Source organism: Leptinotarsa decemlineata, unplaced genomic scaffold (genome assembly GCF_025532065.1).
Source record: "Leptinotarsa decemlineata unplaced genomic scaffold, Ldec_3_MD MMD2_tig00001064_RagTag_RagTag, whole genome shotgun sequence".
Lineage (NCBI taxonomy): Eukaryota > Metazoa > Arthropoda > Insecta > Coleoptera > Chrysomelidae > Leptinotarsa > Leptinotarsa decemlineata.
In genome coordinates, this window is record NW_027412558.1 from 933,431 (window position 1) to 959,151 (window position 25,721).

At 35.3% G+C, this 25,721-nt stretch overlaps 3 protein-coding genes across 3 annotated transcripts in view; 1 reads left to right on the plus strand and 2 right to left on the minus strand.

Moving 5' to 3' along the window:
- LOC141482374 (uncharacterized) overlaps positions 1 to 5,620 on the minus strand; it is a 139,190-nt gene extending 133,570 nt beyond the window's left edge. The window contains exon 1 of the mRNA XM_074175493.1: positions 5,303 to 5,620. Within this exon, the coding sequence (XP_074031594.1) occupies positions 5,303 to 5,482 (180 nt within the window). The 5' untranslated portion in view covers positions 5,483 to 5,620. The remainder of the gene's footprint in view (positions 1 to 5,302) is intronic.
- Positions 5,621 to 8,657: 3,037 nt separating this feature from the next.
- On the minus strand, positions 8,658 to 9,313 carry LOC111517238 (transcription elongation factor 1 homolog; the record flags this gene model as incomplete). The annotated part of the gene is made up of 2 exons (XM_023173316.2): positions 8,658 to 9,048; positions 9,156 to 9,313. Coding segments are annotated over 2 exons (291 nt in total), but the record flags the coding sequence as incomplete, so codon positions are not given.
- A 952-nt stretch (positions 9,314 to 10,265) lies between these two features.
- On the plus strand, positions 10,266 to 13,322 carry eIF2Bgamma (eukaryotic translation initiation factor 2B subunit gamma). The gene is made up of 5 exons (XM_023173409.2): positions 10,266 to 10,531; positions 10,592 to 10,909; positions 11,775 to 12,280; positions 12,478 to 12,707; positions 12,950 to 13,322. Exons 1-5 carry the CDS (start codon positions 10,372 to 10,374, stop codon positions 13,104 to 13,106), a joined length of 1,371 nt encoding a protein of 456 aa, XP_023029177.2. The 5' UTR covers positions 10,266 to 10,371; the 3' UTR covers positions 13,107 to 13,322.
- Positions 13,323 to 25,721: the final 12,399 nt, after the last annotated feature.

Here is a 25,721-nt window from a genome sequence, read left to right on the forward strand (position 1 = left end):
GTATGTATATCGATTTTGAACAAAATTGAATCGGGAAGTAATTTTAATAAAATCGGGGTGATTTGAATTTTAATGGGATTTTACACTTATAGGTCACATTTCAGGTATGCGATTAGCACAATCTATCATAATAGACCATTATTCACTGCCGCCAAGTAATTGATGGAAATTCTTCGAAAAATTCATGCCGGATATTTCTAGCACGGGATCTAATTGTTTGGCAAACTCTCTATATCTCTCTCTCTCTCTCTCTTGTCGATAGGATATAGAATAGTGTATCTCATTAGACACAGAATGATACTGGCCAAAAAAATTATAATTTATGAACTAGCAATTGCTAACAAAACTGTCGCCAAACTCGATCCAGGGACATATAAAAGACTGAGTTGTGATCCAACCTCCAGGCTTGTGAGAAAAACGAATTTTTTTATCCGTTCAAGTCTTTTCGCCACGTCTATACAGGGTGTAACTGAATAAGTGTGAAACATTCGGAGAGGTGATTCCTCATCGAAAAAAAGATAGGATCTTTCATGTTTTATGTACCCCCTTCAAGGGACTGTATCTTAACAAGGGATGCTCCAATGAAGTTTCTTTATATGAAAGATCCTATCTTTTTTTCGATGAGGAATCACCTCTCTGAATGTATATCCCTGTATATAATTTTGTTGTTCAAAAAGGGCGGCGTATTAGACGGGGCCTAGGGCGGCAAAATGCTTAATTCGCCACTGGAATGAGAGCAATGTATTTCTTTGAAAATTACCAAATGGGAAGAGGAATCGAGTGATTCCATTGTTGAAAAATCACATACTCGTCTATATTTTCCAATTTTCACAAGAATAAAACGCTCAAACTTTCGAAGGAAAGCAGTAAGTTTTATCTTCACGCGAAGATTCATCCCCTACCGGGTGTTTTATACTCTACATATCTCGAATGTTATGTAAATAATAGATCCTCTTGCCACTTCCTAATGGAGATCAACAATTTGACTCCTCCATCCAAGCAGACACAATTTACGATCAGTGCAATATTTAGTAGCATAACCGGGGCAATTCAGAGGGATTTCCCCCGAGAAATCCCGGCTTTTCCATAAAGAAAATATTGTGGTTTGAGGCTCATTTCCCTCCTGATTAAAGAATTCGAGGAGATAAGTAGGTGTCGCCGCTAATTTGATATCTTTTCAGCGAGAGTGCTTTGTAGAGCGTGCGGATTTCTCATTTCATTTAAACGATTACTTTGCCATCTATCGGCGTTGAAATTGATTGACGTCTTGTCGGGGCGGGTATCTATTGTAATCGCAACATTCTGATTCATCATCAAAACTGTGTGGAATTCTTTTGTTGTCGAGAATTTTTCAAGTACCATCAATTGCTGAATGGTCCTTATAGACTTTTCATTTTTGACAGCTGACCAGTGCCGGCTGTTGACCAGCCGCCACTGGTCAATAGAAGAGATCCGATCCTGCTCCACGGCAACGCTCGTCTGCACGTTTCACAAATCACCCTCTGAGCATCAAACGAATTGGGCGTCGAAGTTCTGCTTCACCCACCATACTCCCCAGACCTGTCACCAACCGACTATCATCTTTTCAAGCACCAGTAGGAGCAATCAAAACTGCCCTAATCGACTTCATCGAATCCCGAGCACCAGTTTTTATGCTGACGAAATTAATCGGCTTGTGTTACGTTGGTGAAAGTGGCGTTTACATCGATTGAATTGAATGAGTATTCACTGAGATACTACAGTTCAAAGTAGACCTATAAAACGCACAAAAATTTTTAAACAACCTAATAATAGAGAAGTTCATAAAGTTATTGAATGTGGATTTTGGTGAATCATCAAAACAAGTACCTATAAAATTCTTAGCTCCTGTTTTGATAGGCAAAATGACTGAAAAGAATACACATTTCTTTGCAAAAAATATATTGAACCCATCGGAGTAAACTACTGGCCTTTCTACACCTGCATAAAGTTCTACATTAAAGTTAACTAAAGTCTATTCAAATCCAAGATAGAGTAAAACAAAACAAAACCGAAGCGTGATGTTCACGTGATCGCCCAGTGTCAGATGGAAAGGGCAGCGTTCATTGGTGAATTCGTCTTCTTGGTACGAGTTCGGTACCAGCACAGGGTTGTAATCAGTCAGTCGTTTGCGTGCGTTATAGTATATTGTTTAAAATTGTTTTCCAAGATGTCCAGTACAGACACTGCTGATGACAGTGTGAGCCAGGCCAGGCTGTGAGCTGTGTGGAAGGCCTTACGTTGTTGATGTGCTTCAGGTAAGTGTTGATGTGCTTCAGGCCAGTATCTGAACCAGAAATCCAACCACCATCAATCGACTAAGAGAGGAATCATCAAGACTCTACTAGACCGTGCCTTCGGGCTCTGTAATACAAAGGAAGGTCTCGAAAGGGAACTAGGTATCAGCAAAAACGACCTTCAACGAAATGGTTACTCCAGAGTGATGGTTGTTGTATGCTGTATCATGTATTTTGTGTTCTATGTTTTTTGAGAGTACATCTTTGGATTGAGAGGCCATTCCGCTCGACAGTCTTGATGTATAAAGTTGTGTCCTGATTTAATCATTAAACATCATGAAAACTAGTGTGTCTTATTGACCCAGGATCCCTGGAGAATATAACAATGGTAGAACAGGCTTTAGATAGAAGACAGCAAGAGCTCCGCAAAGAAGAGAAGCCTCCACAACCAGTACTTGTACTTCCCTACATCAGAGGATTATTGGAAAGGATACGAAGGATTGGGTCCAAGTATAACATCAGGACCTGCTTCAGATCTGGGAACACTGTCCGTAGCAGCCTCACGAAAACCAGGCCACCAATTGCGGACTGCGATTCCAAGAATTGAATTTACCGGATACCCTGCGACTGCGGAGAATCATACATCTGTGAAACTAAGAGGCCATTGAAAGTTCGCATTGCTGAGCACAAGAAGAGCATGTTTGGGCTCATCAACATAATATCAAGTGGGCTCAAGCTGAAATCATCCACAAAGAGGAACAGCACTGATTTAGGAGAAAATTCAAAGAAGCCGCTTATATATTGTCCAACAACGCATTTAGTCAAGCTATCGTAGAGATACGTAACATATGGAAACCTCTAATCAAACGAAAAACGACCAACTCCCGCCAAACGGTCATCTCCTGCTCAAACCAATATAGCTGAGAGAGGGAAGAAGGGATATCTAAAGGGGATATCTCAACTTCGGGATCAATCAGCCGTATATTATTTAGAAAAATGACCATTGATATTTTCCGCTTCCGGAGAGGGAGTCTGAAAATCACCTACCAAGCCCAAGGCAGCAGACGCGCAAAGAAGGGTTACAAATAAGGCAGCACGCGCACGTGTTAATAAAAAAAATACTTTTTTCAAATAAAAACATACATGTGAAGTGACTTCGAATTATATCAAGGAGGTTACATACAGCGCCATCTGCCTGCTAATAGATCAAGCAATAATGTCGATATATCAAGGAGGTTACATACAGCGCCATCTGCCAGCGAATAGATCAAGCACTAATGTCGATAATTCTATCATATTCTATCAAACACAGATCCCGAGCTTGAGAGTTGCAAAGAAACAAACATACATACATACGTACATACAGGTGAAGCTAATACAAGCGTGTTGAAGAAACAATTTATTTCTTGCGACGTTTCGAAGTTTATTAAATTCTTCTTCAGGGCACTGTAACAATAAATTTTCATTAACAAACCTCCCGCAAAACTTATACGATTATTATCGTTTCAGTTTTACTAGAAATAATGAGTAATTTGAATTCTAGTAAAATTGAAACGAAAATAATCGTATAAGTTTTGTAGGAGGTATGTTTATAAAAATCCATTGTCACAGAGCCCTGAAGAGAAATTTAATCAAATTCGAAACAGTGGCAAGAAAACAATTGGTCTCCATTATAATTTCTTTTTTTTTCAGATTTAGAAGTTGAAAGTTTCCAAAAAAGTCGTTGAAAAACTCTTGGTAAATTTTCGTTTTGAGGGCACCTGGTGATTTTTAAAAAAATTTTTGAGTGTACTTACGTATTTTGATGCGTGGATTACGAATCCGAAAGAGAAAAACGGCGCCCTCCCTTATTTACAAAGTTACGGCCCTTCAAATGAAAGTTCAGAAAAGGGCAGCTTTTCAGCCTTCTTTTTCACAAAATAAACTATTTAAAAACACAAGCATTTATTCACTAGGTCACCTTTACACCTTATTCCCTCTTCTTTTACACTTTTCACTTCAATAATCGACATTTTTCTTACAAAAAACTTAATTTAAAAACGAATGCTTTTTCTGGTAAAATTCTTCTATTTCTAGGTTAGTTACTAGTGACATTTCAGAAAAAAGCGGTTGGTTTTTGCCGCCGTTAACTATTTCAAATTCGTAGATTTGAATTTTTAGTTTGACGTGATCCTGACTAAAAAATTATATAAAAGCATCGGTTCTCTGTTCCCGTTTAGAAAGAAAAACGAGCAAATTTTAACTCTTTCGACATATTTGAATGTTTTTGTCGATAAAACCTCAATAATACAGTTTGGCCATTCACTTTGATGTCCAACCACATTTTGCATCTACCATAACGCATCACCTATAAAATTGATTAAAAAATTATAATTTCAAAATTTACGTATAACTAACTCATACTCACTAGGATTATTTTGCGGAATAAGCTGCTGTTTACTTCTTAAATCCATCTTATCTTGATACACCACTAAAAACTAATTTACTTTCTAAATACACAAGTGAAGCAAAAAACATTTGAATTACCTTAGGAATATTAACAGCATCAGTCATACCAACTATGTCATTAACCTTGAAATCGTAAAATATAGATATGTAACCAAAAAGCAGCTCCGTACATTTGTTACCATTTTTATTGGAAAAATGTTGATTATTGAAGTGAAAAGTGTCAAAGAAGGAGGAATATGGTGTAAAGGTGACCTAGTGAATAAATGCTTGTGCTTTTAAATAGTTTATTTTGTGAAAAAGAAGGCTGAAAAGTTGCCCTTTTCTGAATTTTGAAGGGCCGTAACTATGTAAATTAGAGAGAACGCCATTTTCATCTTTTGGATTCGTAATCTACGCATCAAAATACGCAGGTATACTCAAAATTTTTTTCGAAATCGCCGGCTGCCCTCAAAACGAAAATTTACCAAACTTTTATTTGCTCCACAAGAAATAACTTATGATCAATAATATTCAAATAATACTTATGCATTTGTTTTTCTATATACAAACAAAACAAAAGGGCCCTAGTACCGAACCCCGAGGAACCCCGAAAAACTTACAATGCAGTAGTTGTGCTCCGGCTTCGGGCAGTCGATCAACTTCATGTGAGTTTTATTCAGACAAGGAGTTATGGACCCAACTCCGTCGTTGTACATCCCACACTGGTAGCACTGCAAGGCGACCGCGGCTCCCAAAACTACCATAAAGACACCCCCGAAGATTGCTGCGTTAACGCCCATTTCGAAAATCCGGGAAAAATTGACAGACTTTTCGAAAACGGTGGTCGAAAGTTCGTTCGAAGTTTTCTCGTGAAGTTTTACCAACTCTAAGTACGGCTCTGTGTGGGAGTTGTTTTCGGGTCGCGGCTCGGAGTTGAACTGAAGGTGCAAGCGGCGCTTTTGGGCATATGTCGTTTTAGTCCAAATAAATTAGGTGAAAAATAGTGGTAAGCGTGCAAAAATTTGCATTGAAACTGCAAATTACCATTCTGGCAACCATGGTTCTAAATAGAATTTAACAAGCTAAATTGCTAAATTTTTAAATGGTTCTCGAAGGTTTATGAACAATTGGATGAATATTCGAGGCATTCTTGGAACTTCTACTACATTCATAATGACTTCTTTCTCGCCTGACAGAAGTTTGTCGAATATTTCAACAAAATCATCAATCATAACACCTAACTTTTGGAAAATACACCAAAACACTGGGATAAACTATTTGAATATTTTAAATTCATGCTTAGTCCCACACATCAATTCAATATTAATATTTCAGAACCTCAAGGAACTTGAGTAATAAAACTTTCATAACTTTTTCGTAACAACATATTAGAAATTTTAGGCATTTATTTACCTTACCTTCATCGGTAGTAATTTGTTTACCTGATCTAATTCAGAATATTTGTGATAGTGAACTTGCACACTACAGTCAGTTGTATTGGTTAGTATTTCTCATACATAATAAAAAAACAAGAAATTTGTAGTTTCTTCCACCACAAAACGTAAAAATGTGAAAATATGAGTTTTTCCACTATTGAGCACTGAAAAGTTAACAAACCACCTGCTGCAATATTTCTACATGAATAAAATGTGCCTACATTAATCTTTGCCATGTCACAGGTTGTGGCCAGTAATATTCATTAGAAATCATCTTCAACTACTGTCACGGAATATCGGATGTAATTCCAAATTCTGTGCTACTGTTCCATCCCAGTGTTGTCAACCGTAACGGAATTCCGCTATCATAGCGGAAGTTTCTCGACGGTAGCGGCGTAGCGAATCGATCATAAAGTAGCGGAATTTCTTAAAAATAACCAATATTGAACAAAATATGGACGAAGAAGAGGCAGTGGACAGTACTCGAAGCTGACAGCTAACAATTGAAAGCACAGTCATACGTTTTAGACTTAGTAGCTGAGACCATTACGTGATAAAGGAGAAGAAGAAGATTTTTTAATATTTCTATTCATATAACCTCCAATATTTTGAAACTAAAAGTCTCGAGCATTATAGATTATATGGAACAAATTACAGTGGAAGTAAAAATAGTTCATCTGATAATAGCTCGAGGAAAGAGCTACCGCAGTTGAAATTGACGTAAACGGGACAAGTCCAAAGAAAATACAAAAAGTCTCGAAAACAAACTTTTTCTCAACAATGGTTGTCTGATTCCACCTTGAAAGAATGTATTAGACCTGTCGCGGGTAATCGTTCAAGAGCTCACTCTATTGTTTGCAACTGTACTTTATTCTGTACACAAACTGTAAGTTCTATGGTTAATCCAAAAATTCTAAATGATCGAAACTTATAAAACATACCACTTGTCATCCATAGTTTGAACTCAAATCGTAGTTTCAACCTAACCTTTTTATAGGTTTATAGTAAGTTATGTTCAATTTCATATTTATATCAACCTCACTTTCTAAACATAGGACTTTCAACAAAGTTGCCCTTCTTTCTCACCATGGCTTGCTTCAGGCCTTCAAAGGAAATGAAAAATACTTGTGATTCGCAATAAATTCACTAGTATATATGAAACCGAGCTCTATGCGAATCATTGTAAATCGAAATGTCTTATTTTGACCAGGCTAATCGCGTGGCAGGTTTTCGGGAATTCAGGCCGCGGTTTTTTCTCAATAAAAGCCGGCGGTACGTAGAAATGAGTTTGATGGGTGTGTTCATTTTTGATTTTCCTTTCGGGATGTCGTTCGCCGTGCAGATTGCTGCGGTTTGCGTGAGTTTTATTCGAGTTTTTTGAGAGCGATTCGGCTATTTAACCGAAGCCAGGACGTTTTTACAGTCTCCTAAAGTCGTAAAATCGCCAGTTGCAAGAAGTTTCGATACTTCGATCTACTTTTTTGTTAAAATTCCTTTTTTGTTTAAATGAAGACAATTTATTTATAACCTTCAATTCTTCTGGGAGATTGTTGTATATTTCATTTACATGAAAATGTTTCATTTTTCTTGTTGCTAGTGAAGCTAGCTTTATTTATATTGAAAAATACGTATAAATTATTAAACAAATTGAGTTTGAATGTAATTTAAATGTCTTATACGACAATTGGAGATTGGTAGATGCCTTGCAATAGTTCTCCAGAAACTACTTCATCTAGTTCAGATGGAGAGTGAAACTTTACAAAATTATAATCGTGAATTCTTAGTATGTATTTACATGATTTTCTATCACCTTTTACACTGTAAATTTTGAAGCACACTTGCGCTTAGTGGAACGCACTATGTTTGACAGAGTTGCCAGGTTCACATCAAATGTTAGTGACATACCACCATTGTTTTCACTCGATTTTGATGTCTGACAAAAAATTGTAATGTAAAAGGAGTACCTCTCGTGAAAACTGCCTGTATAATACACGTAGTTTTCACCAAAACGGTTATCCCACTATCAGTATGATGGTCCATGTTGCATTTTAATCAGAATTGGAAACAGTAAAATCTCACTAGATTTGAATTTTTTTATTTCATTGGCGTAAAAACTTCTGATTTTCGCTCTAGCATAGAATGAAAATAAGAAAGTGGCATATGAAAATTGGCTTTAATGTTTGTAGTAGATTTAAACAACAAAAATTGTAACCAGAGTGTGCTTGCCTTATATTTGGAAGTTTTCCCCATTTGTTGTTTAATGATAATTTGATATCTAGATAAGTTGGAAATACCCATTCAAATCTAGGAAAGAAAATCGTTGACGAAGTCTTATTGCGCCATCTGTGATTTGGAATACCAAGTTCCTAAATGTTCTTGAAACATTGTTACCTCTGAATACCAATTCCTTGTTAACTTTTTTGTCTCTCCTGTAATTGTATACTAACAATGAAAACTCTGCAGAACATTCAAAAAAGGAGTTTGAGGACTTTCCTCCATTGAAATACTTTATTCAAATATATTTTCAGAAAAAAAAGAATTCCAACTATAAACTATATTTTGTACATAAAATAATAGAGATATACATTGCGACTTCAATCCATATACCTAAAAATAAAGGATACAATCAATCTAAGTATTTACTAAAGGTGATAACATAAATTGTTAGTGTCAAGAAGGTGGATAGTGCAGCAGTTCAAAGTCTTGAGAAGTTGAATTGTTGAACAAGTTGCGACATAACGTACGGTTAAAACTAGAGTCAAACTAGAGTCTTAGAACTAAAAAGGAATCTTGATAACTAGTTTGCACTTTCGCATGCATCTATCCAGTCATTATAAACATCGACAGGTTCCGACAGAAAATTGACGGTTGTCTGAAAATCCTCCAGGCAGACTCTGCAGGTAATTCGGGCTGTGTTCCGACCTTTATCCCTGAAAAAAATATTTTGTTCAAGTACAAATCAACAAACCTGAACATCACATAGAATGAGCATCAAGCATTATACCACATTGGAAATTTGTTTAACAATTCTACTTACATTTTAACTTCACAAGATTTTTCGTGATTACAAAAGGGACAGTTGAATTGAGTGTCCAATGGTTCAATGGCTTTTTTCCTTGGGGCTGGCTTCCTTTTGATTTCCTGCGACCCATATTCGTTTGTTGAATTGAAAATTCTTTCCCTCGACTCGATACAACGTTATTTACTATATTTTGTTTACTGTTTACTGCTTTTAGTCAGGTTCCTCTTCTTCTTTTTGAATCAATGGCCTCAGCAACCAAGGCTATCCGGCCAGTTGGTAACGAAAGTTGTTGTTAAAGCCAAATGTGGCCACACTTAAGAGGACCTGGGGTGGGCCAATTCACATTTGGGTTAGTCAGGTTCTGGTTGTGCTATAATGACAGTTCACGTTGCCAACCTAAACTTGGTGTACTCAAGAAACACTTTATTGTGAAATTTTCACTAAACAGTTTTACACAAACGCAACAAGTGTTTAGCCATATAATGGCTTCTTCGGATTTGTCTTTTAGTAAATTTATATATTCGATGATTTATATTTACAATTTGGACTACTTAAATTTTATGTACGCGTTTACCTAGCAATCTGTACCTGAGTTTGTATGAATGAAATAAGCTGAGCTTATGTACTAGTAACCACATTTGAAAATATATTCAATGACAGGGAGTTATTCAATTCTATTTGGTCACGCAGCAAATTACCCATGGTTTCAAAATAGTTTAAAACTGACACAAATATAGTTCTTCTTGTGAAATCAGTACCATAAGAATTAGTATATTCCATCAGTAGCCTGCGGGAGACGTTTGTTATATTTTACTGGCAAAAAAAGCGTAATGATATCTCCGTCTCCCAATCAAATATGCGAACCTGGAGTTAATGCATATTTTTTAGCCAGAGTTGTTGAAACTGAAATTTATAATCCTTTTGATATAGATAAAGAACAATATATTATAATATCCATGGCTCCGATATTGAAAATTTACATAACCACAGGAGTATCTGTGCCACAGATCACTCATACGTTTCTGTGCATCCCGTAGTGGTTATGTATGTAAATATGCATTTTACCATTCTGTGATTTTCACTCGCCATATGTCATTTTCACTCGCATTTTGTCATATATATATCATATATATTTTGTATAACCTCAAACTTGACATATTGGTAAATGTTTAAGTTTTGACTTTTTTCAGATAATTTTTTGCATTCGTTAGACGGGTACATTATATTCCTAATGACTTTTCAAGTAGAATTCCAAGCAGTGGTCTTGGCTGCCGGAAAAGGGTCTAGAATGTCAGAGATCACAAATGGGAAACCTAAATGCCTCATTCCTGTGGGACCTAAACCTTTGGTTTGGTATCCTTTATTCCAGTTACAGACAACAGGGTTTTCTGGTAATTTTGCTTCAAAATGAGAATTATAGCCTGGACTAGGAAAGATTCGTTTCATTTCAGATGTCATTTTGGTGGTCCTCGAAAATCAAAAATCGGATATTGAAAAAGGTTTGGATAAAACCGGCTTGGAAATTCGAATAGAGTATGTAACCGTGAGCGATAACGAAGATTTGGGAACGGCAGATAGTCTCAGATTGCTCCACGATAAACTCAAATCTGACGTCTTGGTAGTATCTTGTGATTTTATAACTGACACTAACTTTAGGGGAGTGTTGGATGCTTTTCGAGCACATAATGCATCGGTGGCCTCTCTATTCTTACATCCCCACAGCAAGGAGCCAGTTGTTGTACCAGGACCAAAATCAAAACATAAACCAGGTAAGGGTATTCAAATTTAAAATAGAATAGAGGCTAATACAAGAATATAGGCTTCTGGTTCTAAATGATTCGTGTGCTACATCTCTAGTGGTGTATGGTTGACTGCGAAGACAAAGGTATTATCTTGAAGTCTTAGCAACAACTGAGTCAGTAGAAATTGCTGAAAGCAAAGTGAAGTGTAATTCAACAATAAGGAGGACTTGTGAATCAACCAATGACCAGTCCAGCTTCCTGTAGAAAGAATGTTGATTCATTACTTATTATTGTTCATATAATTCCATAAAAGTCATGTTTATACAAGGATAAATAAGAATGAACAATCACTACGTCGCAAAGGGTTGATTTTCCATTTGTGGATACTACGACCAAACTTACACTAACTTATAGTGGTCTTGATTTTGTTCTTGAAACTTCTATAAAACTATAATTGAAGAAAGAGTTTTTTTAACAAAAATTGGACTTGTTCTACGGTGAATCAGAATCATTCATTTATCTTGTATTAAAGTTATGGATTCTAGAATTTGGAATAAAAATCAGTGAGGTATGTTTGATATTGATTTTAACGGATGTATTTATTCATCCTCATTGAAATAATAGCTTCCAATCTAAAGTATTCCTCATATTTTTCAATAGAATTGACTACTGTTCCTCACACTATATATGAATACTGTATTTTCAAATACATACTGTCATAGATCATTCTCAAATATTTTTGTGGTAAATACTCTCTTAATCTGTGTAAAAATATCAATTAATGAATTGCTAGCCACTCAGAAACTTTCATTAGGTCACTTTCAAAAGTAATCGCAATTTTATCAATACTTTCCAGTTTGATAGTTTCATCACTGAACTTCATATGTTTCAGAAAGAGATTTGATCGTTATCGATGAACAAACTAGCCGGTTGATCTTCCTAGCCTCTGCCAGTGACTTTGAAGGTCAGTTTTCCCTACCCAATAGCCTCGTGAAGAAGCACACGAATATTAAATTAAACAGCAACCTTGTTGATTCTCACGTATACGTCCTGAAAAACTGGATCATAAAATACCTAAAAAGCGAGAATAGTTTCACGTCGATAAAAGGTGAACTCTTGCCTCACATCGTCCGAAAGCAGCTGTCCAAACCTCCAGAATCAGTGGATACCAAGGGCTCTATAGTCAATACCAAAGATACTGAGAGTATTTTTTCTTACGCTGAAAAAGACGGATTGAATCTGGCTATTCTAGAAGCTTCTTCTGTTAATGATCATTTTGGGGATATGAAGCCGGCTTATCATGGCGACGTGATACGCTGTTACGCCTATTTGGTTCCAAAGGAGGCTTACGGAGTGAGGGTGAATACTTTGCCTGCGTATTGGTCGGCTAACAGCAAAGTGAGTATATTAATGTTGACGAAATTATAATTTTGTTATTTAATATCAATTTGTAAAAAAGTATTAACGGCTAACTATTATATATAACTATATATTGACCAGTGAATTATGGCTTTATGAAATCTATCGAAATAATATGTATAAATAAAATCATCCTATAATGGTTTATTTCTTTATTGTTGAATTTTTGTTTATAGATTATAGATAAATGGAGCAAAATAACGAACGACCGTGAACTCATTTTGAAGTCTCCCAAAGCTGTTATTAATTCAAACCAAGTCGATGATCGATGTATTATCTGGGAAGGGGCCAAGTTAAACGAGAAAACTTCTTTCAAAAATAGTATTATAGGATCGAATACGGAAGTGAACAGTTTTAGCAGAGTTTTCAACAGCATCGTCATGAATAACGTGATAATTAATGAAAAGTAAGTAATTTTATTTACAGGAAGGTTCTGGAAATGCAATAGTAATTGCAGACAAAGGGGAATATTGCCAAAAATTTCACATTTTCAGTGGTGAATCCAGGCAATTAAACCAAAAATCCAGAAAATTAAACCAAATTTCATAAAGAAAACTTTCCAGTCCAACTGTTACTGAAAAATCAATTCAGCTTACTCAGTTTGGGAAATAGTTTTTCATGAAAATTCAATCGTCTTATTTATTTTAGGGTCGCCCTAGAAAATTGTATAGTTTGTGATGGAGCGGAGATCGAAAGCGGTTGTAAAATCAAGGGATGTTTGATTGGTAGCCGGTATACAGTTCCTGAAGATTCCGAACACTCCAATGAAGTTTTGACGGACTCAAATAGGCTGATGGAGTTTTGAGGCAAGACTGTTGGTGGAGTACTGTACATTATGTAACATTACATAGGACAGTTGTGTTCAAACGTGAGGGAAGCCACCAGAGATGAGGAAACATGTTTTCACAATTTTTTTACAGTTCGACGCATAAATATAAACAATGCAAGTGGCTAGTGTGAGCAGTTTTTCAGTCTGATATCTGAATTGAGGTTTTTCGATTGTATTAAAAGGTTTTTTCCAGCATTTCATTTATTACCTCACAGGTTTATAAAATACGTTTTTTGGCTTTTTTGTTCATTCTTCTGTGCGTAAAAAAATGTAAACATTATTGAAAATTCTCTTTGGAAAAATTGGGATCACAAACAGATGTTAATGAGTGGGTGAAATAACTACTCTCCAAGGATGTTGATTCACACATACTTCACTCTTTCTTTCTGTATTTGAACTGCAGATGTAGGAAGGCTAAAAGTTTTTCCCGAAAAATTGATCTTTCCTGAAAAATATCCCTGTTTCATTGTTCCTGAATAAGTTCAAAAAGCTAATAAATTAATATAAACTAGTAAAAGGAGTGGTCCTAGAACCGATCTTCGAGAAATGTCATATGAAACTGTTTTTGGAGAGCATAATTTCTCTGCTATACAAACCATTTCTCTCAAAATATCTACTTTTATCTCATTATTCCAAGTTTAAAGTTGAGATTTCGCTAATAAAGTTGTAATTTCAAGATTAAAGTCGAAATTTCGAGTTTCATTGTGGTAATTTTCAAGAAACAAAGAGAGGCATAAAAGTTAGAAGTGTTTTGAATGAATCAAAGAATTTGCTTCAAATTTTTTGAGAAAAATAAAAATTCACCTTATTTTTTTGAACAGAAAACGTATTTGCTGTCCATTATTTAATTGGATAGATATATCGGATAGATCAGGAGTGTAATAATAGTAATATTTATTCGACTACGTTACATAATACAATATGTTTGTAGCAAGTCATGTTTGGCTTCACATTTAAAATTTTCAAGGTAAAATTTACAAGCAAATAACACAAAAACGTGTCCTGAAGTCATCGACAGAATAGAAGCAATGCATCAGCAAATAATTTTTCAATTTTCTCTTGTGAGAGACTGAGTTCTTTGAAATCGTGGGGCAAAATATTGTAGAGAGATTAATCTATGGAATTTTTTTGCGATAAGTGAAGACGAAATCAATTTATTCTAATGTGGTGAGCGTTTCGTGTGTTATGTTCGTGGATATGACATTGTTTCGCCAAGGATGGTTTCTTATGGATTTCAATCAAACTGTAAGAAGGAAATAAAGTTGGCAATGGCCTAATTCTGAGTTTTCTGAAATATTCTTGACAGTGCTCCCTGTATCCAATATTAGCCAGCACTCTCAATGCCTTCTTTTGCATCCTATATAAGCTGACTTGTGCCTTTTACACAAAACTGTATATTGGCCAAACAGGGAGAACATTTTCCTAAAGAATCAAAGACCATAGAAGTAGTTTTGTAAATAGAAACCACCTTTTAGCAGAAGGACATGAGTTCAATCATGAATACGACGTGTCACATTTAGAAGTTTGAAAGTTTTAAACTCAATCTTCAAGAATGTTCAGGAATCAATAGTTTTAAGAATTCTGGTAATTTACTGTCCAGATAGTAAAATTTGATATATAAAACATTGAATATGTAGAATTTATTTAGTAAAGACACGCCCGAAGAAGCCATTGTATGGCGAAATACGTGTGGCGTTTATTGATAATCTCACGAAGTGTTTTTCAAATACTTTTGATACATTAAATAATTGTTTCTAATTTATGGGGTGCCATACATTCTTTTGTAAGAGTTTTCTCTGATTTATTTCTGTTTTCCTTCTTCAACACTTCTCTTGGCTTTCCTCTTGAAGATGATCACTTGGTGATCGAAACACGTGTCGAGGTGTTAAAAATAACGATTTGGTGTTGGGAAAAAACTCTAGTAATATTCATTACTACACCAAAGGTTCCAAACAGTGCATCACAAATTCTTTTGGCTGATTAATTGTAATAATTATCCCTCAAAAGTGAAATTCTAATCTCAGTAGAATCTATTTTTGCTTTAATCATCCGCTCTGTACAAGTCCCTCAAAGTTCGAGATGACAGTGACAGTCACAGTGTCATTCACTCGAAACCTCAAAATCCCAGTCGAAACATTCCCATTATCCATCACATCAAGACATGGAAGGACTCTCCAAGACCATTTCTCAAGTATTCTTCACTTCTGATGCGCAGATGGCGATCCTGGGATTCCTGTGCTTCGTGGGAGCCTGGGTGGTGGTAACCAAACTAGTCCAGTTCGTATTCTCCATATTGTGGCCTTTGTTAGTATTAGCGGGAATTTTCGTAATGGTGCCTAATTTTTCTGCAGGATGGTTCACTGAAGAAATGGCGCAGTACGCTCAAGTAGTAACAGATTGGTTGAAGAGGACCGGCCAGGAGTTTGACGTTAACATGATGAGAACTTAGAACTGATTTTGTTCAATGAAAGGTCCTGTGCAGTTTGTTTGGCACAAAAATAAATATGTTGAAGTTCGGTGGCTGGAGTTTTTATTTCAGTTGGTATGTTGAGAAGTTGCATTCCCTTTGGAAATATGGTTTTCAAGTATATTTGTGTAAGGTTGGTGGAGATATTTCGAGTCAAATTACGGTAATGTTTTAGTAGTGCAAAAAGGAGCATAGTAATAGTGGAATCGTTCATTCCAAGCTGTAACATATTCTGCTGATGGATAAGGAATTCTGAATTCCTTGAATACCCAAATGATTTTTTTTTGTAACATTGTAATTATAATAATAATGATTTATTTTCCCAAGAAACAAACATGTTTGTAGTTGGAAATAAAAAACAATATTTCAAAACTATAACATAACTAGGTACGAACAGAGCAACAAGAAAAACACTAAATCAGAACTGAAACTGAAAAAAAAAGTAGATTGAATATACTTTGAGAATATAAAAAAATTATTATCAACATTATAAATAGAAATACACACATCAGAGAATATGTTCATACTCACCCACATATATACCTACTGACATTTAACAGAAATGGAAATCTAAGAGGTCCTACATTTGTGGTGAAGTATTCTGAAATCAATATCTAGTAGATATTACGATTCCGTTTGGAAATTTTCATTTCAGAAAAACTGAAAAATCTCAAACTCATAGAAGTCAAGAAGGAATCGATTGGAGTTTTTTGGATTCTGCGTCAAGAGATTTTTCTCTGTATATTTCGACGGAAATTAACTTCTCCCAAATAGAAATAAATGTTAGTTGACAGCATCATCTAGTGATGAGAAGCTGAATTTTTTCTTTCAACTTATTGAAAGAAACCTGTAACTTATGGTTTGTGGAAAAAGACAAGTTGTGAATGTTTGTTGGGGCTATTAACCAATAGATGGCGCAACAAAAAATTCCTTATTCAACTCAACAATTATTCTAAAGAATAAAAAATTTGATTATTTTCGAAATTAAATGAAATCCATTGCAGTTTTGGAATCCGCACTTCGAGATCTATCTTTGTACAGTATCTAAAAGTGATATTTTGCGTTTTCAACTAAATAACCAAATGCGTTAACGTTCTTTCTTCAATCGAAAATGTTTTTTCAATATGAAAATGTTCATAGTGCCTCAAAATTTGTTGTGGAGAATCCTCAAACTATTGTCTACCGCAGAGAAACGAATTTTCATCAAAGTTTTTCATTATAATAACGGAAGAATTTTATATAAGAAATTCATTTTATTTTTCAAAGTTGCGCCATCTCGTGTACGTAAGCCAAACTTTTTGATTCGACCATGTAGAAAAAAGTCTGTAAGATGTGGTTTGTACATAAGATAATTTACTTCCTTAGTGGAGCTATTGGTCAAAAGATGGCGAAATAATTACGAAAACAATAATTCTCGATAAAAAGGAAGGCAACTTGAACACTTTTGAAATTGAAACGAAAACTTGGAGATCCAGAGGGAGAGCTATAACCAGTTCGGTTAAATTATTGTCCTACTATAAATTTTATAAGATGATGTTGAACAATTTTATTTCACACCAATAACATATAATTCATTGTAGGACAATAATTTCACTGAACTGGTTATAGCTCTCCCTGGATCTCCAAGTTTTCATTTCAATTTCAAAAATGTTCAAGTTGCCTTCATTTTTATCAAGAATTTTTGTTTTCGTAATTATCTCGCCATCTTTTGGCCAATAGCTCCACTAAGGAGGTAAATTATCTTATGTACAAACCACATCTTACAGACTTCTTTCTACGTGGTCGAATCAAAAAGTTTGGCTTACGTGCACGAGATGGCGTAATTTGGCAACTTGAACATTTTTGAAATTGAAATGAAAACTTGAAGAAGGAAAGCTATAACCAGTTCAGTGAAATTATTGTCCTACTATAAATTTTACAAGATGATGTTAAATAATTTTATTTCATATCAATAACATATAATTGTTTGTAACATTAAAAACTTTTCGAATTTCTAGTGAATGATCATAACTTTCTGAAATTCGCTGTTGATAAAATTAACTGTCATATTTTCTTGAATCTTTTTTACACAGCCCAATAAAAATAAACCTCAACAGAACAATCGCATAAACATTATTTGCTCGTTATCTGCTTAAGTGACTATTCCAAAATATTTATTCAGATGGATTTGTTCAGGAATTTCCGAGAAAAATTTAAATCGACCAATGTGCACCACAACAATACAAACATGCGTTTCCTTGATGGTAATGACTGAATACAGAACTTGGGAATCCCTATTATTCAGAATGACTTATTATCGAACCTTGCCTTTGGGGCCCCTCCGACGGAAAAAGAGGCGTAGATGTACATAATTAAGTTGATCAACTTTAGTAATGAAAGGTCATTTCCTGCAGCGGCAATGCATATGAAAATATGCTTAGACTTTTGCAGAAAACTATAATACCGAGTGGTCACTGCTTTGAATGTGGCTCATAGTAAATTTTGTTGGGGAAATCATTTCATTTGGACAATCACAAATTAAGGAATTTTTTTCTGCCACTTACGAAAATGAGTTATTTATTCAGATAACAACTGTTGCAAATGCATGGTTATTAAATATACTGGAAAACACTTTGTAAACTAATTTGAAATACTGAAATGAAAATGAATACCTAAAGAATATGATTACATTCCACATAAGTCTCTGCCATGTTTGTTTAGTATGTTTATGAATTGGTTGAAATATGACGATTATATACGTGGAAACAAAACAATTCATTTCATGATTACTTCTTTCATAGGTCAACAAAAAAGTCCACAGTGGCAAGATGAATGTTCAAATGACGTCAACGGCTTTCTAGATTTGCTTAAAAGGTTCATATTAACTAGTGACGAATCATGGGTATATGGTTATGACATTGAAACCAAAGTCCAATCGTCCTAATGGAAAAGCCCAGGAGAGCCAAGAGCAAAAAAAGTACGTCAAGCTTGATCAAAAGTCAAGGTTTTGCTTTGCCCAATCTCAAATTATCTTGAAAGATATAACAAAATGACAAATTCACCAGGTGTGATATAGGAGATAATTTAATTCTATGTGACACAAACCTCTCAGAATTGAAAGGAATCTTTAGGGAGATAAAAAATAAACACACTTCAGGAATTGACGACATCTCCTTGAATATTTTCGAAAATCTACCAGACAATGCTTTATCAGTACTAGTTGACATAATAAATATGCAATTTTTTCAGGAATTTTGAGCATGAAGAGTGTGGCAGCAAAGCCCCTTCCAAAATTGCTGAATTTTGACCAAAAAGTGCATATATATATAAGAACTGCTACTACGATTGGAAAAAAGCTGGCACAAGTGTGTTATATTGATGAATGAATAAATATTTTTTGAGAAAATTGAAAATGAAAAATTTGAACACACAGTGTACTGCTTCAAAAACAACTTTGACGCCATTAAGGAGTTCACAAAATAAAGAAGATTGTGGATACTAACAAAGTACCTTGATTTGTTTTTTTAATAATTTCTTGCGGTTTCATTTTTTGCTTATTTTCATTTTTTATTCTTCTTCATTTCTTTTTAGTCGGTAGTCATTTTCATTTTGAATCTTGATTATTTCATTTGTTTTATTGTATTCTTATTTCACGTTTTATTGCCTAATATACTCGATAGTTTAGCTATTAATTCTAATTTTATTTGTTCTTTCATAAATTTCGAATCGTATCAGAATCATATTAGACATAGGAAGTCCGAACTAGTAAAATTGCTCGAAAGTAATATGAACCACCGTGAAATTCAAGCAAACATACAATACAACCCCGCTCCTAGATACTGGTAATGAGAAATCACTCAAAAATTTTTTCTCGATAAAAAATATTCATTACCCTCGACCAAAGTCGAAATATCTGCGGTTTTGGAATTCCATCACCAATATATTTTCACAGCATTCAGCCGTTTCTGAGAAGCCGAGATGTTTGTAGCTTCGAAACGAATATAAACTGGACCTCACGTAAGCGATCTCATTTCGTTTCAACGACCGACGATGGTCCGAGAAATACCTAAAAAATCTTGGAAATCCCCAGAGATTCAGCCGCTTTAACCTCTTGATGGATACACAAAGGAAACATCTGCTATGCGATACAGTTAACGATATGCATGAAGAAAACGAGAAGCGTTTCTTTCACAAGTTGTGTACAGTGTGTGTAGGAGTTCTGAAAGCGATAGAAAGTGGAATATTTTTCAAAAATTATTCTCAAAAGCGTTATACCTAACGCTGAAATTAGATATGGGTCAATAATGCGTCATTACGATAATACGTCATTAAACAAATTCATTTATATCGTCTGGAGATCATGCTTTGCTAGTTTTACTTATCAGACGTTGGCAACACTGAGTTTATCATTCAAGTCACAATCAAAAAAACGGTAGAACTTTATACGAAGTTAATAGTTTTAACATATTTCTGTTACTGACTCACCGACTGACATACTGACTGACTAACCAAGTGACTGACCGACTCGCCGAGTGACTCACAGACTGACTCATCGACCGACTGACCACCAGACTCACGAACTGACTCACTGACTGATCCACTGACTGACTGAAGCACTGACTAACTGAACCATAAACTGACTCACACACTGACTGATTGACCGACTGATTGACTGACTCACCGCCTTACTCACCAACTGACTCACCGACGGACTCACAAACTGACACACCGGCTGACTCATCAACTGACTCACTGATCGACTTACTAACTGACGAATTAATTGACCCACCGACTGAATGATCGGCTAACTCACTGACTCATCGACTGACACTGACAAACTGACTGACTCACTGGAAGACTGATTGACTGACTAACCGACTGACTCATCATAAAACTGACTGGCCCACTGACCCACTAACTGACTGGCCCACTGACTGACTCTCCAAGTGACTCACTGACTGTCAACTGGCTGACTTACCAACTCACTGACTGACTGAATGACTCACACTGACTTACTCACTAAGTAACTCAAAGACTGTCTCACCGACAAATTGACTAACTCACAGAGTGAATCACCAACTGAGTCATTGATTGACCCGACTGACCCGACGACGGACTCACAAACTGGCTCACTGACTTGCAAACCAACTGACTCAGCGACCAACTCACCAACTGACTGACTGACTCACCGACTGACTCACTGATTGGGTCACTGACTGACTGATTGAGTGACTCACGAACTGACTGACTCACCAAACTGACAGACTCAGTAAGTGACTCACTAACTAACTCACAGACTGATTTGCCGACGGGCTCACAGACTAATTCACCGACTGACTCACATACTGACTCATCAACCGACCCACTGACTCACCAAGTGAATCACTGACTGACTGACTCACCGAGTGACTGATTGACATATTCACCGAATGACTGATTGACTGATTCGCCGAGTGACTGGCTGACTGTCTCACCGACTGACTCACTGACTGATCTACTCACTGAGTGACCTACTCACTGACTGACTTACGCAGCGACTGACTGACTGAGTGACCCTGTGAGCCTAATTTCTTTGATGGATTTTCTTCTAACTTGAAAAGGTAACTCGTTGTTTTTCTCTATTTCTATGGTGAACTGAATTTTTTCGTAGAGTAAGTTTAGGTATGCCAATTTCTTCATATTCGTGACGCCAAATGTCAATGTCGGAGGTCTTCTGGAGTTTGAAGCAGCGTATCAAAGACCTTTGAAGGTCCAAGAAAATTCATAGGCTTGGTTTACCTTCGTCCGTGGCATCAGATGATTTTTTAATAAGAGTGGGTTAGGTTTGAGTTGATTTTTTCTTTCTGCACCAGAATTGTTTTTTAATTGCTGAATAGAGACTGAGGCATTTTTATAAGAAAGATGTCTTCCCCCTTTTCATGAAGTTTTCTGTTTGGAAAGCCACAGCTTAACAGTTTCTTTTCTAGAAATCAGAGTGAATTTCAAACATATTCTGTGAAAATTCACGAATTTGAATCTTCCAGTATGTTTTTGGGAAGGTGAAGTAATTTGCAACTGTCGCATGAGAATCAAAAATTTGATGAGATTAAGTGTGTTCTTCAGTTCAAGTTTAATTGAATCAAATTTTGTAACATTTGAGCAAAGATGAATGCTTTCTATAGCTTCCAAATTCAACCCTGTGGTCTAACTTCCGCTCAAGCAGAGAAAAAATATGTTACCGCACTATGTTGTTTCCTTTGTGGACGAAGTCATCAGCCGGTCAAAGCCCAGTAACTCGGGATTTCCACAATTTTCAGGTATTTTTTTATCGTGTAACAAAATGGGAACACACTAGTTGAAATATCCTCTTCGCTTCCAAGAAAGCGATAAAGCTCAAAGCAAACGCAATAAAATCTGAAATATGAAACTTTGACATGTTCTATGCTTTTGCAGTCATATTTCATTTTCATTCATTCAGTTAACATGAAACTTCTAGACTACTAATGTTGGTGTGGAAATTAACAAATATGTTCAAGTGGAAATGATGAACTTTTTGATAACACTGAAATATAAACGTCTAATTATAATTTGATATCCACCATATTACTAGAGAACTCTGGTATTCCAAAAGAATATATTGACTGTTCAAGATTTATTTATTTTTCTAGCAATTTATTAGACATTTCCTAACAATTTGAAATTGAATTATTTCTTCCTTTGTTAATATGCACTATACCAAACCTCATAAAATGTTCTTGTGGTTGTATCTCAATTGCGTACAAATATTAAAGGCTGCCCAAATTCGTAAATTTTTGATTGTGTAGATTTTTGACGGACTGAATTTTTCCTAAACTATTTTCTATCATACTTTCTACAGATTTGAGACCGTCAATTTTTGAATAATTTGTTATTGAAAACTAACCTTACATATAAACTAACCTAGACAATGAAGAATGAAATCAAAGGAAAAAAGAGAATTTAGACTGTGAATTTTTAAAAATTAGATAGTAAAAAAACTAAGCAAAGCTATAACCTAACCTAGCTTAGCTTACGGAGTTTAAAACGACTGCAGAGGGGAAATTTACATGAGTCTATGCAATATTTTATTATCAAGGACTAACCTAACATATAATCTAAACTAGCCTGTACTATTTAAGAAAAAAGTAGGCTTGGAACAGTCAATTTCTAAAAACTACTTAAATACTAACCTATCCTATAACCTAATCTAGCTTACGAAGTTGAAGAGGACTACAATGGGGAAATTTACATAAGTCTATGCAAACAACATTCTAATATCAAGGATCAACCTAACATATAACCTAACCCAGCCTATAATATTGAAGAAAAAAGTAGGCTTGAGGCTGTCAATTATTCCAAACTACGTAAAAACTAACCTAACCTAGCTTACGAAGTTGAAGAGGACTGCAGTGGGAAAATTTACATAAGTTTATGTAATTCATACTTTTCCAATATTTGACTAATAATGTTGGTTTAAGAAAAGTTTTTTTCAGGAGTATTTCATGTGAAATAAAAATACGTTTGTAAAAAAACACAAATTTATCAATACGACGTCTGACAAATTATACCTTCATTGTTTAGATACAAAAAATGAAGTTAAAAAAACTTTTTTTGGAATCAAACCAAATAAAAATTGAGGTTTCTCAAATAAGTTTGAAGTTTTTTCAGTTTCACATGAATTCATTCTTTGAAGGGATTTTCACAATTCCATTGATATTCTGGATGTCAGTTTGAAAACTGTTCACCCTCCATATGTAACTTCAGGGAAAAATATGAAAAAGGTGAACGACGTGTCAATTTTATTTTCAATTAACCAGGTCTAATGAATCGAGAGCTTTTAAATCTGTCTGTCTGTTAACCAGCTGTTGCCCCCTACCAACAACTTGAACGAGCTAAGGACTAAGGAGGCCTTACCTTTAACGTGTGTTTTCTAACATGGGTTGGACGATATGAAGAGAAAATCGATCGTCCGGCCTTACGAATCGAACCGCCGGTTCACACAGCGGTTGATTGAGTGAGGGAAGCAAACCACTCACGTCAACCCACCTGGCTACTGTCCCAACAAATTTTTTATATGTTTTTGAGAAAACAACATTGGCTGTTGTTTCTATTTTAGAGAAAAATCGACGACAAACAATAACAAAAGAAACAAAATTATCAAATAATGAATTCCACCGATTGACCAGCAATAATAGAGATATATGTCTTCGCCTAACTTCGAGTTCCTAATTATTCCACCCTTGTCAGGTAACCCAACATAAATATTTATTGGAAAAGGATAAGTACCAAAAAAAAACTGAAAAACGTCATTATTTTAGATAGAATTGACATTATTAAGTGATGCGACCCCCATGGTTGCCAACTGCGGTAAAATAATGACATTTGACAATTTGACATTTGCTAATGAATAAGTAACCTATGTTTCTTTCTTCTTTCCTTCTGCATTTTCATTTTTGGGACATATTTCCTCATAGCTGATTCTTCATTCTGGAGCCCCAACTTCATATAGGACGACTGGAAATCTCTTTTCGGCCATATTCTGGAAATCACTTTCTCATTTACCAAGAAGGAAAATGCAGAAGGAACTCGGAAAGGTTATTTATTTATTAGCAAATTTCAAATGTCATTATTTTTCCGCAGTCGGCAACCATGGGGGTCGTATCACTTAGGGCCGGTTTATCAATCGCCAGCTAACTTCATTTGACTAATGGTTTTGTCTTAGCTCCTAGTCAAACTGTTTTTCGTTATCATGTTACCATCAACTGGTAGCTGAAGTCTCAGTGACCGTAACAGTCGCTAGAAAGTGATAGTTTTTTATTTAAGCTGACAGTTATGTCACAGAATATCAGTTCCGATATTCTGTGGTTATGTGGTCGCGCATGCGAAATTAGGTTATTTATGTTTTTTTGTGATAATTTGAGAAATACTTTTTGCAAGTAAAGGGTTAATTACTATAATTGTTTGATTAAAGAAGTTTTCCATTTGTTGAATGACGAAGATGAGGATATATTGGAGTTCAAAGAAGACCTTACATTGTTAATGAACGTAATGATGCTTTCAAAGAATTAGATGAGGTAGAGACTTACAGGTCCTGATGTAGAGGAATTAAAATCAAATTCAACTCTTTTCCAGGCCTCTTCTTTCTTCTTCCATGTGATGGCATCAGTTTTTCTTTTGCACTCAATGATAAATTTATAGGAATTGTCAATTTTTATTAGGAGTGATCTGTCTGTTTCGGTAAAATTGGATGTTCTTTTATTGCTCATTTTCGTTTTTCATATGCCCTCTCAACTCATATAGGTTATTATGTATAACTCATGAACTTTTTGTTAGCAGCTGTCATTTTTGAAAAACAATCCTTCAATAAAAACAAGCCCCTGAAATAGTCACTTATGCCAACCTTAGTTAACTAACAGTTATTAAACATCAGCATCAGTCAGGGTATGATAAACGATTTGAGTAGTAACTGCAACATTGACTATCAGCTAAGCTTAGCTTCGAGGTAGCTAACAGGAGCATTTAACTACATATTGATAAACCGGCCCTTATTAAGGTCAATTGGAATCTGTGACAAAAACTCGATCTTCTTCTTCTTTTTTTTTATGGCTTTGCTTTCCTTCGGCGTAGTAGACCAGTAAAACTTAATCTGTTAATACAATTTTCCTTTTTGTTTAAGTTAAATCCTTTTGAAGTTTCCTGAAAACACTGTTACGAAAATGCTGTTTTTCTTCATGTATATGCTTTTCCTCTACCTAAAGTGCTCGAAAAACAACTATTTAATGTATACAAGAAGTAGATCAGAGAGATCCAAATCGAGATAAGCTGATTAGGAAGACCAAATTAATATTTTTGTGTTAAGCACGTTTTCATTTTATAATAGAATTAGTTCTACGAGGAATTTTCATTGTACTTCTAGTTGCTCGGTCATTTTTTTCATTCTTGAATTCAGTGAACTATTAACAATAATTATCGCTCGTAGATATGCGCACCTTGTGATCTATGGGTCATTCATAACGGTCAGTTTAGGCAATAGGTGTGACAGTGTGCATTTCCGGACACTTCGATAATCAAATTCTATGAAGTTAGCAAAAGGCATCCTCTTACGTAATGTTGGAAGAAAGCAGTCGTCATTGGAGTTTCCCAAATTC

Excerpts from the sequence above, each read along its gene's own strand:
- eIF2Bgamma (XM_023173409.2), top strand. The coding sequence starts at position 10,372 with ATGACTTTTCAAGTAGAATTCCAAGCAGTGGTCTTGGCTGCCGGAAAA. Across the intron at positions 12,281-12,477 it reads ATTGGTCGGCTAACAGCAAA|ATTATAGATAAATGGAGCAA; the intron begins GTGAGTATATTA and ends TTTTGTTTATAG. Across the intron at positions 12,708-12,949 it reads AACGTGATAATTAATGAAAA|GGTCGCCCTAGAAAATTGTA; the intron begins GTAAGTAATTTT and ends TATTTATTTTAG.